Genomic DNA, 12754 nt, shown 5'->3' on the forward strand with positions numbered 1-12754 from the left:
AATTCTCTTTCTGGTTTTATTTTTAATTCTGTGTTTATTTGAGAGCGAATGAGTAATTTGTTGCAGAAACTTTCGGATGAAGTTCCACTTTCTTTGAAGCTGTAGCATGTTGGCTATAATTTTGTGGTCTTTCAGAATCACACTATTTAAAGAAATTCCCCATTTTAAATATTTTCCAAGTAATTCTGCTTTTTTCCTAATAGGTTGAGTGAACGTTACAGGTAGCTGTAGAGGTCTTCCAAAGCACGTTTGACTAAGCGAACGAGTGATCCTTTTCCAGTTAAATCATTTAAGAGGCTACATTTAGCCCGAGATGTATTTTGCAGACTTGTTCTGTCTACCCTCCGTAAAATCACAGAGCTCCAGGTGACCTTGAGGTGACGCATAGTGCATCTTCTACGGCCTCGGCAGGATCAGTTATCTTTGTATCGCTCCTGACAAATATTTCACTAACCAGTTATTAAAATGCTCCAAGAACGAAGACTCCTTGACCTGCAGGCAGCCCAGGGCTTCTCTATCTTTATTTTTAAAAGCTCTTCCAATTGTGTAACCTGCCTCCCTTCTGCTGGAAACAGCATTTTGCAGATGAGGGTGGTTGCTGTGTGCCTCCTTCATTCTTTCTTTTCAGGCTCAACTGACCCAATTCGCTTAGCCTTTCATGTTTTGTAGATAATTTAAGTCATGTTCTTACTCTCCTGTAGACTGTTTTCAATTCATCTAAACATCTATGACTCCAGCTTACTGCCCAAACGGTTCAGACTGCTGAGAGAAAGGCAACATTGCTTCTTACAAGCCACATTCTTACATACACGTGCCCAGTTTTGCCACAGCGTGTTGTTACTCAGTTTGTGATCCACCGTCTCCGATCCTTCTTTTTTAAAGTCATTATCTGTCCCAGTTCTTCCATTGTAGGTGCTTTTTTAGTCAATAATTATCACTTAAACATACTTCCTTGCCTTTCTGTTTAATTTCAACCCCTGCCTTTTTGTATTTTTAACTTTTGTCTGGCAATGATGAGCAGGTGTGAGCTTGTTGACCTGTGCTTGGAATACCCAGATGTTGCCCAGAATGTGACTAAATTGGTTTTGTTTCTTGAGTGAGAGTTGAGGAGAGATGCCATAAACCAGTTTGGGCTCAGTGCTGTACTACTTGCGTAAACTCTGTTCAACTTAGCAGTCAGAGCGAGCTCCCCGTTGTCCGCAAAACACCAAGCGGACGTACCCCAGGCAGCTCATTAAATGCTTGGTCATGGCTGAAACTTTACTTGCTTGTAAGTCAAGTCCAGCTCCTCTGTGCACTCTGAAGACTCTGTGCTCCAGGGAAGGGGACTGAGAAGCTGGACTCAATCATTTAGAAATATCTACTTAGGCAGGAGCCAACCCATAATGCCATACAACACCTTAGGGTCCACTTAAAAGTCAGCCCATGTATCTTTTAAACATAGCGAGTATGTTTAGCAGCGGCTTGATCTGTAGCTTTGTTCAGCAGTTTATACACAGCAAAACCTTCATTTTGTTAGGTTGTAAAGCAATAGTTTCCTTATGATGCATTGGAAAATCTGGGGGTTTTTATATTGCTGAATGATTAAGGCAAACATGGATGAGTGCTGGAGAATATGGATGTCATGGTAGAGGACAACAAATGGGACATCATAACAGTACCTTGCTCTCATGGAGAGATGCACAAGTTAGTCTGTACTGGGACACAGTAATATAATCTCCCATCCATACAATCAGCATTTCTTTTTCTCTGCCAACATTACGCTTGGTGGGTTGGGTTTTTTCCCAACAGTGAGCAAAATGAAGCTTTTATTACATATGGATTCTGGTTTTCAGCCTGTAACATGTTAGGGAAAATTGATAGCATTTACTCTGTTGTACAGTGCCACATGTGATACAGGATGACATGAGACACCTGAGAACTGAAGTGGTTTATAAGCTCTTGATAAGTCCTGTTTATTTTTACTTGTGGTTTGTAGAATGTCTTCTGCTTTATGTACATGCATTTTAATCAAATGAGCTTCATAGGCCCTTGATCCTATTATATTAGCTTTGTATTATCTGGCAGCAGAGGGCTAACACCCACTACGTGGTCTTCAGGGGGATAATATATATTATCTTGTGGTTAAGTCCAACAGTAAAACACCAAGAGCAGGAGACAGCCTTTCAACCACACTCAGGAGAACTCACAGGAAAACCTTTCAAAATCCCTTCCCTTCCCTTTAGTCACCACTCTAATCTGTAACAGTCAAGTTTTGCCTGAGTAAATTGAAAAGTACTAGCAGGAAGGGCATGGTTTTTCTCATATGCAGAAAATGCTTTTCCAGATGTGAGTCCTGATGCAAAATATTCACTTCTGTACACTTTGGCCACAGTTTTTACTTCCAGCTTCTCACCGGCTTCCATTTGTAACAAGTAATTTTTCTTTTCCTTGGCGTGCAGGGACAATACAAACTTCTTAATTCACAGATAAATCCACTCCCTGCTGTTTGCTGTTGGCCCTGGTGGTATACAGGATGACTCCAGGACATCTCTGGAATCAAACATCCCACACATACACACACAAAAAAGGTTTTAAAACAGGAAAGGCAAAGTACAACAGCGAAGTACAAATGCTACTGTGACAGATTTTGAGATGGAGCCCAAAGGAAGCTGTGGGGTAAGGCTTCTGTCCTTACTGATGCCTTGTGAAGTTTGGGTTACCAGATGCTCGGTGACACCAAATAATAAAAGGATTTATACAAACAGCCCTAAACAAATGTGCAATTACTGTACGATTTGTTTAATAGTAAAAGGGAAAAAAATTACTAAAAAGTCGAAAGTCCAAAGTCTAATAAAACCCTGTGTGCGTGGTTTCTTCCTTCTGTGCCACCCCCACAGCCCACTCCACCCCCTTTTGGGCTTACCTATTGTTTGTTGTTTATTCATGAACTTTATTGACTGAGTTTTTCAAATCACAGAATATGATGGATACTTTTAAGCCCATGCTGAAATACATGATTCTGGTTTTTTTTTAGCAATAGGGAATCCATCATAGTATTCCAGTTCTCCAAAAGAAAGCTAGTGCATTTCCTGAATAAGCTGTCAAAAGAAGCAATTTTGCAATAATAAATCCTGTAAATGTTGAATTCATAGCAAGTTATGACATGAAGCACACGTGTGTGTCTGTTACGGACACCAAAGGTTTGCACCAATATTTTCCATAGAACCATTCAGGTTGGAAAAGACCTTTGAGATCATCAAGTCCAACTATCAACCCTGCTCTACCAAGTACACCCCTAAACCATATCGCCATTTTCTTCTGTTTCTTTCTATTTTCTTACTTTTCCTGGTATCATCCATCTTCTTCCTTGACTAATACATCTGTCACTGCCACCTGAGGTGCCAAAATAGTTAATGTTTTTCTGTAGCAGCCGTGGTTTGCTGCAAGATATTCAGTTAACTGCAGGACTATCCGGTCCAGTTGAAGAGGGATTGGTTAAAGCAGTGAGAAGAAGGGACAGCAGGCAGAGCAAACTCTCACTGATGGTGAGAGAAAGCCTTTTGGATGTCAGGCCACAGGAGACAACCGCTTTCGCTGCTGAGAAAATTGCCCTTACATTTCGGGGAGGAAAAATCTCACTTTGCTGACATGTGCAACTGGATTTTGTACGCTTCCATCAGATCCTCTCTAGTGATGGGCAGCAAATATTTGAAGTCAGCTTCAAGCATCTCGTACAAGTGACCTGTCTGGGTTAAAGTGTTAGAGAAGATTTAAGAAAATGTTTCGTTGCTCAACTTCTATGACACAAAATTGAAGTCATCTGAACTTAAAACAGTTGCTTGTCAGGATTTTGTTAGTGTTTGATAGTGCTAGCCTTTACCCAGACTGGGCCACACTGAAGAACGAAGTACAGGTTAATTCCAGTTTCTCCTTGCCAGCTCCATTACAGCAATTCAGCCCGTATCGGGAGAGGGTATGAGGGTCGAACTGACAGCTGCAGCACGGACAGTTGGTGTCAAAAGGATGAACTAAAGGTAGCAGAGTTCATGAACACAAATCCTGGAAAAATAATCTTCAAAGACCCGGAAAAGTTACATGTCAGCAAGTTTGCCCAGTTGCAAATAGTTTTTGAAGCAGCAGAAGAGAAAACAAGCTGAAATGAGAAGTGCTTCCCCCTCATAAAAGCTAAAAAGAATAGAAAGTTATGGTCCAGCAAATAAAAAAAAAGTGATATTCAGGCTGTCGGTGGCGGCTCCACAGCAGGCTGGAAATGGTCAGTCTGTGGGAAGGCAAGAAAATGCTGCAGTCAGGCCGTGTGCCTGGGAATTGAGCTGCTTTTGAGAAGAATTCCCATAAAGCAATTACCACAGCTCCTGCAGAGGTAAAAATTAGCTGGATTAGGCACCAGGGATGCCTAATTCATGGAGAATGGAAACTGCAATTCCTTTTGCTTGAAGAAAAGATTAAATGAGCTTTAACTGATGTTTTCAGGATGCTCGCTAGAAGTTCTTTGAACTACCATGAAAAATCTGGGTTTTGCAGATACGCAAAGGAGAATTGTAAGCCATAGGCCAGAAGAAAAGTCAAAGCTTTTTTTTTTTTTTTTTTTTTCAAAAACTGGTCATTTTTTCAGTACTTTGCCAAAATGTATAAAGTCCTTCATGAAGTATGAAGCTGATGGGCTCTTAAAGAAACATTTGGGTGGGAATCTTAATGAGCAGGCAGAGGTTATGATATTGCTGAATGGTGGATCTGGAGTGAAGTGATTCAGCACAGATTCAGGACACGTTTTAATGAAAATTACTTAGAAATACTAAAAAAAGTTCATACAAAAATGTTAATGTGGCACGATAATAGTTTAAATTTACGTATGTCATCTTATTAAAAGAATGTTGAATAAAAATGTTTGAAAATGCTGAACTCTAAATGAAATAACATTGGATTGGAAAATTTTCAGTTGTCAGAGAATGTGTTAGTGTACAGCCTGACAGGTAACTGCTCCCACAGCAGTGTTTGGAACCAGCTGAACATTCATTTCTCACTACCAAACTTTTCGGTGGATTACTCCATGCTTGGGATTGAGTTAAGTGTATGATATGTCTTCAACTATTCGACTACAGTCCAGTTTCTAACACAGACCATGTGCCCTGGCAAGGTGTTTTTGTCTTTTTCACGCATGTGTTAGTTGTGAGATCTGGTCTTTGAATGGTTTTCCACAAAAATGCTCCTGTCAAGGTTTCTGAAATGCTGTTATTGTCACTGGAGACTTTTACATAAATCCTTGTAAATGGAAATTTATGACTCTTTTTTTTTTTTTTTTTTTTTTTTTTTTTTTTTTTTTTAAGCATTTCAGGGGTTTTTGCTTTACTTTTCTGTTACCTAATACATTCAATTTGATTTTTGGAATCGACCGCTGTTCCCCAAAGGATTGAAGGGATGCTGGAACACACTGCCTCAACAAACCTGCTTTGGACTCTGTTCATCCTCGTACGTAAGAAGGAGATTTGAAACCTCAATCCCATCCTAGTGGCTGGTCTTTATAATAAACCACCCCAAATCTGGGATTTGAGGAGCCACGTGATCTTTAAGAAAGTCTGTAGGGAAAACAGCACTTTATGGCTAATACATTGATGGAACAAGATGTTTTGTTCTCTAATTGCACTTTCTCTTCACTGTATGCTGCTAATTGTTTTAAGGACCTGAATTATATTCTGAAGTAAGATTTTTTCTCTCTTGCCTCTGCACGTAGCTGCCCTAGCTTTATCGCAGTCTCAGATACTTGCCCTCTCTTGAACGGAGAGGTGGAAAAGCATTTAGTTAACCTGTCATGAACTTCTTTACCCTTTGTTCCTCTTCTTATTTCATTGGCTTCAGTTCTTTTTGTCATCTTGACCATAGTTTTGCTTTCCACCCATATCCCCTTCCACTCATGCAGAGTTTCTTTTCCATCTTTTGTATCAACAAAAATACACTTTCTTCTTTTAGTGTTTTTACTGTAGATTTTCTTTACTTGACTACTTTCTTCTGAGGAACAGACTGTGTCTAGGAAATTTTCTGTTTAATAGCCAACTTCTGTCCTCGCTCTGGAAGGTGGTGTAGGCTAGTCCTAACGTGCTGGGTAATACAACAGCATGTTCCTGGTCATTCCTTCTGCTTCAGACCGGAGCAGCTGGATCAGAATGACAATGCTTTTGAATTGAAAAGGTGACCTGATCAGGAGCTGTACGGTAAATGGTTCACTGCTGGTGCAAGGCACAGCTACCCATCTTTCTAATCAGCATCTCCAGTCCTGTGAACAGCGTGGCATTGGCTGGGAGATCAGGAGTGTCTCTGTGGAAGGAGAATAGGTCTGAGTTACATCTTGGCTCTGAGTATGACTTCTGTCCTTTCTGGAATAAGAGAAGGCAATTAGTCTTTAGCCTTTTGAAACTGTACCTTCACACCCCTTATCGTCATGAGCAAGAGTACAGGGTAATTCTTTGTCTCTCAGATTTCTGGCTGGTACCGAGGCCCACTTGGCCATGTCTGGTAGCAGCGGTAGCTCTCGTTCTCAGAGTTCGTCATGGAAGTCCCTCATTCCTGCCAGTGACGTCTGGGCATCGCCTTAGTGCCGGTATCACCAGGACAAATCTTTGCTGCCAAGCCAAGAGATGACTCGGTCCTGACATCTAATACGCGACTTCTCACACGCAGGACATCAGCCCAGCAGCCATACAGATGCCTGTTTATCTCCTTAGGCCCTTCCAGAAAGTAGTTTGTGCCAGTTTTGTCAGCCTCAAAGGCGGCTGTATCAATGGCTCGTTGCAATATATTTAAACTGTGAGATTTCCAGAGGAGCTAGCAGTCCAAGAAAATAAGAAGCAATGATAAAATCTTAGTTACTTTGCACCTGTTATGTTAGACTACTTGAGGCTGAACTGTATTGAAATTATACAGGTAAAAGCTACCTGTAAAAGCTTCACAGGCAGAGGTCTCAGGCTGGAACGTTGTCCTTCTGCTATGAAACTATATCTATGGAATAAACTGCTATTAGGCTCTTGAAAGGAACATGGGCAGTCTAGTGAGCTCAGAAGTAATGCTTTTTTTTAAAAAAAAAATCTCACTTAAGTGTCAGCGTAGTGCTACTTAAGCTAGTACTTTCCTACACGTATAGAGATAGCAATGCCATTTTATTTGTGCTTTTTAAAGTGTTACAGACGCTGTACAGTTATGTATTACGACGCTGCTAGGAGCTTCCATATTTCTGCCATCTTTCAGGAGCAGCCATGCAATATACTCTGGGCACCTATTGCTTTTTCTTCCAGCTCACTGTGTCATACTTTCCTCAGTTGGGACTTTGTGCTATAATTTTTTTTTTCCTTTAAGTTTCGTAATAAAGGGCGTATTGCAAGCACTGGGAATAAGCTTTTTAAAAGTACTTCCTCTCATGTTTCCCATCCCGTATGGTGATACTTGTTCTATCCAGTGGAAATTTGTGGGAGAGCCTCAGGAGAGAGTTCTTTCATTTTTGAAGGACTGAAAGGCTCTGATCCCCTGACTTCAAAGGCATTTGGGGCTGCAGCTCTTAAAGGGAAAAATTCTGGCAACACCTGATCCCATATAATTTTTGTTTTGACTGGCTTTTGCTTTGTTCCACTGAATTTATTCCCCTTGAAATTTGTGGTCAGACTGAAGCGCTAGCAGAGCAATTACCACCTTTAATTGTACGTTTGTAAAGCTTCTAGCACTGCTTGACTGAGCTCGGTGGCAGATCTTAGGCGGCAGCACAATATGGTGATTAAATTAATGTAATTTCTTTTCTAGCGGTAGCCCTTTACTGTTGGTGTGTCTAGATGCCCGAATTGTAAGCCAGGTTGGCTTGTGCAGTCCTCACTTCCCCACAGAGGCCCTTACACAAGTAGACCAGTGGCTCTCTGGGATGAAGAAATGTGCCGTGCTCTGCTGCTGGGTTGCTGGGGAGCTGCCAACCGTCAACTAGTACAGACATCGCCCTGATAAAAGTTTGCTTACCTTTTGTGCAGGGATCAGCTGGCTTACCTGGAGAAACTGGGCCACCTGGAAGCCTTGGTGAAAAGGTACAATAATGTGTCTGAGGTACTCAGCAGCAAAAATCAGCTTTAAAAACCATTGGGGTGGTAAAATAACGGTGAGAGATCGTTTACTGACCCCTGACAAAGCTAATATTCCTGTAGCTATTTCAGAGCACAGGGGTGTAATAAATGGTGATCCAAGAGCTGTTGTTTGAGGTATGTGTCTGTATCCCTGATTTCACTTGGCAATTAGCTTGGAGCTGATAGATTTTTATATCTTGTTCATATTATGGCACTTACTTTACTATCTACTGCTATTGATTCACAGAAACTGGCATAAATTACACTTGTTTTGTACAGTAGCCACCGTTTAGCACTGCTACCTAATGAAGACAAAAGTAGAAAGGTAAAATTTCTACTGCCTTAACTGAGTAAAGGAGACAATATTGTTAGTTTTGTCTGCTGTGCAGTAACAGTTGTGTTTATGAAAGCAAAGGTTGGCAGACTTAACGTGACTAGAACAGTATAAATAGCTTAAGCATATTTGACATGGTTTCATTTAGGTGAAGTATTTTAAAACTGAAAAACAGGAAACTATTACTGGACTTCATGTCAGCTTCAATTATAATAAAAACATAATTGTCAGAATGATCCGGCACTGCTTGTATTTCTTCCCTGCAGGGCTAAATTATTTCACCTAGACTGGTGGCTGCCATTTAGATATTTTATTGAGAAAGTCTTAATAGTGTATTAGAACTTCCATGAAAATCTGATTATAATTTATATAATCTATGAAAGGAAATACATCACTTCTTGTTAAAACTAAAATGTAGACAAGCCTCGTATGGTTTTAATCATAATATCATCTTAGAATTCAGTGTCAAAGGATGCTTGTTCTTTATAATTACACTTGGCCCAACAAAGATTACCTTGGGATACTGCTGCTGGTTTAGCTAGAAGAGGAAAGGCAGTAAAAGACTAATTAATCTGTCATCAGCAAATGCAAGCAAGCTTCTTCATGATGTCATTGCTATGCTCTTTCTGTAGAATTTATTGTCTTCCTCTTTTATGGATTAAATAGTGCAATGTAAACATGCTATGTGGATTTAAATGACAAACATACTTCCAGCATAACTACTTCAAATAAATGTGTCTTTACAGTATGCAACATATAGTGTTATCGCTATGTCATGTGTGCTAGCTGCCATAAAAGTGTAATCTCTGAGTGGGGACAATCCACAGCCAAGCCTCATGCTTGGGCTGGATGTTATGTGAATAAAAGGTGAAAAAGTATGTAAGACAAGAAAGAAACCCTTCCTATTTCCCTGCTCCAACTGCTTCTGCATCTGCTAAAGGGTTGGCCTTGCTTTTAGGTCTGTGCTTTCCTAGCACGTACTGAAGAGATGAGGGAGAGAGGAACAAAATTTTCTTTTTTGCTTGTTTGCTGTAGTGAATTTTATGGATTAAAGAGCCTAACTATAAATGCAATGCACCCAACAGAGAGAAGAGGGATCTGCAGTTTGCAGAGGCTGAGGTAGTACCAAATCCATTCTTTGGACTTCTAGGAAAAGGGAAGACAGAGAAACTCGGTGTTACCATCTTTTCAAGATAGTGGTGGGCTTGTAGGAGGAAAGAGTGCAGAAATTCAACAAAAGTGAAAAAAGATCTCTGCACTGTTTCTGAAGGGTGGTTCCTGCACCAACGGTGTTACACACTGCAAACAGTGGTTCCCTTTAGCAGCCAGATTTCTTGTAGGCTATGGGCTACAACCCTCACAAAAGCCCTTTTAGATTGCTGTGGTATGGTTACTGCAGGTTAGCCTCGTTGGCCAGACATGCCTGGCTCAGTGGACATGCAACGAGCCAGGGAAAGAGCACTCACTGTTATTTTCTTTCTAATTTTTTATTAAAGGGAGAGCGAGGCAGTCCAGGACCTGTAGGTCCCCCTGGAGAGAAAGGTGTCATGGTAAGTCCCAAGTAACGTAGAATCCATAATTATGTTACTTACAAAGGCACTTTACTTTCCAAAACCATAAGAAATTCTCGCCCTTCTGACTGTGCAAGCCTTAGGGAAAAGAGTAGTTTTGGTGAGGCGTTCCTGGGCAGTTTCATTTAGCAGCTTTTATCCCCCCTGTGGAAGTGACGTTGCAAAGTGATCCGCTGAATGAAGCGGCAGAGAAACTGCGGTTTTGAGAGATGGCTCTAAGCAGTCTTACATAAAAAGATTAAACACAATTAATGGGAAGGAGAGAGAAATAAAAGAAGGAAAGTCAAGTAAGGCTCTCCTGTGTAGACTGGGGTAACAGGTTAGTCTAATAGACTGGTAACTGGCATCGCCTCTAGTTCTACTGCACAGCGGTACCCAAAGAGCCCCTGGGTGCCACTCTTGAGGGAGGACTGGCTTCCTGGCAACACCACTTGTCCGAAATGGGGATGCAATGTTTCATGCAGCATTGGACAGTCCGGAGGTCGGTCATGTTAGGTAGGTTGTTGGGGCACAGAAGTAGAAAACTATACAAGGGTGCCCATCGTCACGTCGATGTCGAAGTTCTCAAGGAGAAGAGGTTAGGGTTTGGTTGCGTGTTTGCTAGCGAGCACTGAGGGCTCCAGAATGTGTAGAGAGCACGCACAGACCTGACTGTTTACAAGGAGGTGATGGAGAGATTACAGGCAAGGTACTCCGCGCTGCGCCCTGTGTCGTCTGGCACTGATGTGGTAGGCAGTGGCGAAATCCCAGCGGCCTTAGGTAGAGCCGGCAGAGGTGGGCTTGACCACGGCGTGGTGGGGAATGTTCTTGTCATGGAAGTGGACGCTATTATTGAATATCTGCAGTAATTGCTCTTTGGGCATCTGTTGGCAAGGAAGAGACCGAGTACCCTCAGGCCAACTCAATGCTCAGTGCATCAGGAGACAATAACTTTTGAAGCATTGTGTGCTTTGTGAAATCTTTCTAATCTGGATTTACCTTCAACCAGCTGCTTTTGATCCATGAAAAAAAAAATCTTCTTAGAGCGATTAATAAAGGAGGATTTATTAATATAAGATCCAATCTTATCAACGACTATTTTCAACTATTAGTAATGCTTATTGCCATGGGTAAACCCACTGAAGTGAGAGCAGTGAGAGCCCTTCCCAGTAACAAGTGATCGCAGCCCTCAGACAAGAGCTGTTCTTGGTGTTTGTCTTGGCCAGTTGTGCCCACACCAGGATGCGTCACCGGGATCTGTCACAGCCTTGATGTGAGGGTTTTGCTCTTCATTTAGAACTCAGCAGCTTTTGTTTCAGTACATCCCTGTCAGCTCCTGCCTGTGTGTGGGAAAACTTAGGTTGCTTTAATGATTATTGTGATATATCCAAACAAATATCTGGTTTCTAAATAAAATTTGGGGAGTAAATTTTGGAAGATTAAACATTTTATTAACTTACCTCCAATTTTTCAGGTTCAAATTGTTGTTACAATAACAATTTTGACAAAACTGTTCTGCCTTTCCTATACTTCTTTCAATTCTAGGGCTACGCAGGACCTCCAGGAGGCCCTGGACCTGAGGGGCCAGAAGGATTACCTGTAGGTATAGAGCAGCACTTTGGTTTGACATAAAATATACTCTTTTCAAACTGTCTTTTTGCTCTGCAGAATGGTTTCTAATTTGTACCACAGTCTATAAAATTCTAATTTCTCTGCTAAGAATGGTTTCTAATCTGTACTGCAGTCTATAAAAATGCGTGAAAATTTACCCACCAGACACAAAGTCTGTTCACCTGCCCTTTACCGGGATGTTCCATGACAGACAGGAAAACTAATTCTATCATTTATTCATCCATTTAAAAATCACTAAGTTGAGACAAGTAGGGGAATAGAGTTTTTAAGGATGGTTTATAATTGCACAATGATTTTATTTTTAATTCATTGGTGCCTAATATAATTTAAATATATTCATTATGTGTTTAGTTTAATTTTTAATCAAAAATAAAATATATTCTAATTTGCTGTGTATAATTGTGTTATAATTTGGTTACTATGGGTCTTCAGTAAAGGCAAAAACTGAATCTTCTGTCAGAGATTATTAGGGTTTTTTTAACACAATGTTGCTGAAATACAAGTATCCTTTAGCAATTTTGGGGTGTTGGACAGAAGTAATTTAACCAACAGTCACATCATGATTTCTTATACAGAATAAAGTTACATAGAGTCTCCTGTTTCGATTCTTCTAGATAAATTGTCCTGACACAATTAATTGAATTTGAACCATGAGTGAAAGTGATAATTTGTATTGATTATTGCTCAATGTGCATGAGCCTTGTAATTTTCAGAAATCTGTGTATAGAAGACAATGAATAATAAGTTTATTTGACATGTAGGGACCTTCAGGGACAAGAGGACCACCAGGGCCACAGGGACCCAAAGGAAGAAGAGTAAGTAATACTGCTGTTTCGTGTTACTTAGAGCAGTGTGTTGCCAAGATGAATCTGATGTGTAACCCATCTACAGTTGCTTCCTTTGAGCTCTGTCCTCTGGACTCCAGCCTTTTGTACTGAAATCAGATAGATGACACTTGTATTTCCATGTAGGAAACTATATGAATCTTCAGTTCTCCTCACGTTACAGTTGAATGGGGTTTTGCCATTGATTTCAGCTGAGAGCAGGACCAGAATCAAAATGACCACCGGCCTTACTTTTTTTAACACATAAATATGCAAATGTTGGCATTTATAACTACCATTGGACTGTTTCAATGTTTTAAG

General features: G+C 40.7%; 1 protein-coding gene across 1 annotated transcript in view; it reads left to right on the forward strand.

The window, feature by feature from the left end:
* The window catches only part of COL24A1 (collagen type XXIV alpha 1 chain), a 138849-nt gene that overhangs the window by 74841 nt on the left and 51254 nt on the right, over positions 1–12754 (forward strand). Inside the window, exons 25-28 of the mRNA XM_086463065.1 lie at positions 8004–8057; positions 9924–9977; positions 11523–11576; positions 12371–12424. Of these exons, the coding sequence (XP_086319191.1) occupies positions 8004–8057; positions 9924–9977; positions 11523–11576; positions 12371–12424 (216 nt within the window). The remainder of the gene's footprint in view (positions 1–8003; positions 8058–9923; positions 9978–11522; positions 11577–12370; positions 12425–12754) is intronic.

This window comes from Leptosomus discolor, chromosome 3, assembly GCF_034619465.1.
Source record: "Leptosomus discolor isolate bLepDis1 chromosome 3, bLepDis1.hap2, whole genome shotgun sequence".
In the NCBI taxonomy this organism is placed as follows: domain Eukaryota; kingdom Metazoa; phylum Chordata; class Aves; order Leptosomiformes; family Leptosomidae; genus Leptosomus; species Leptosomus discolor.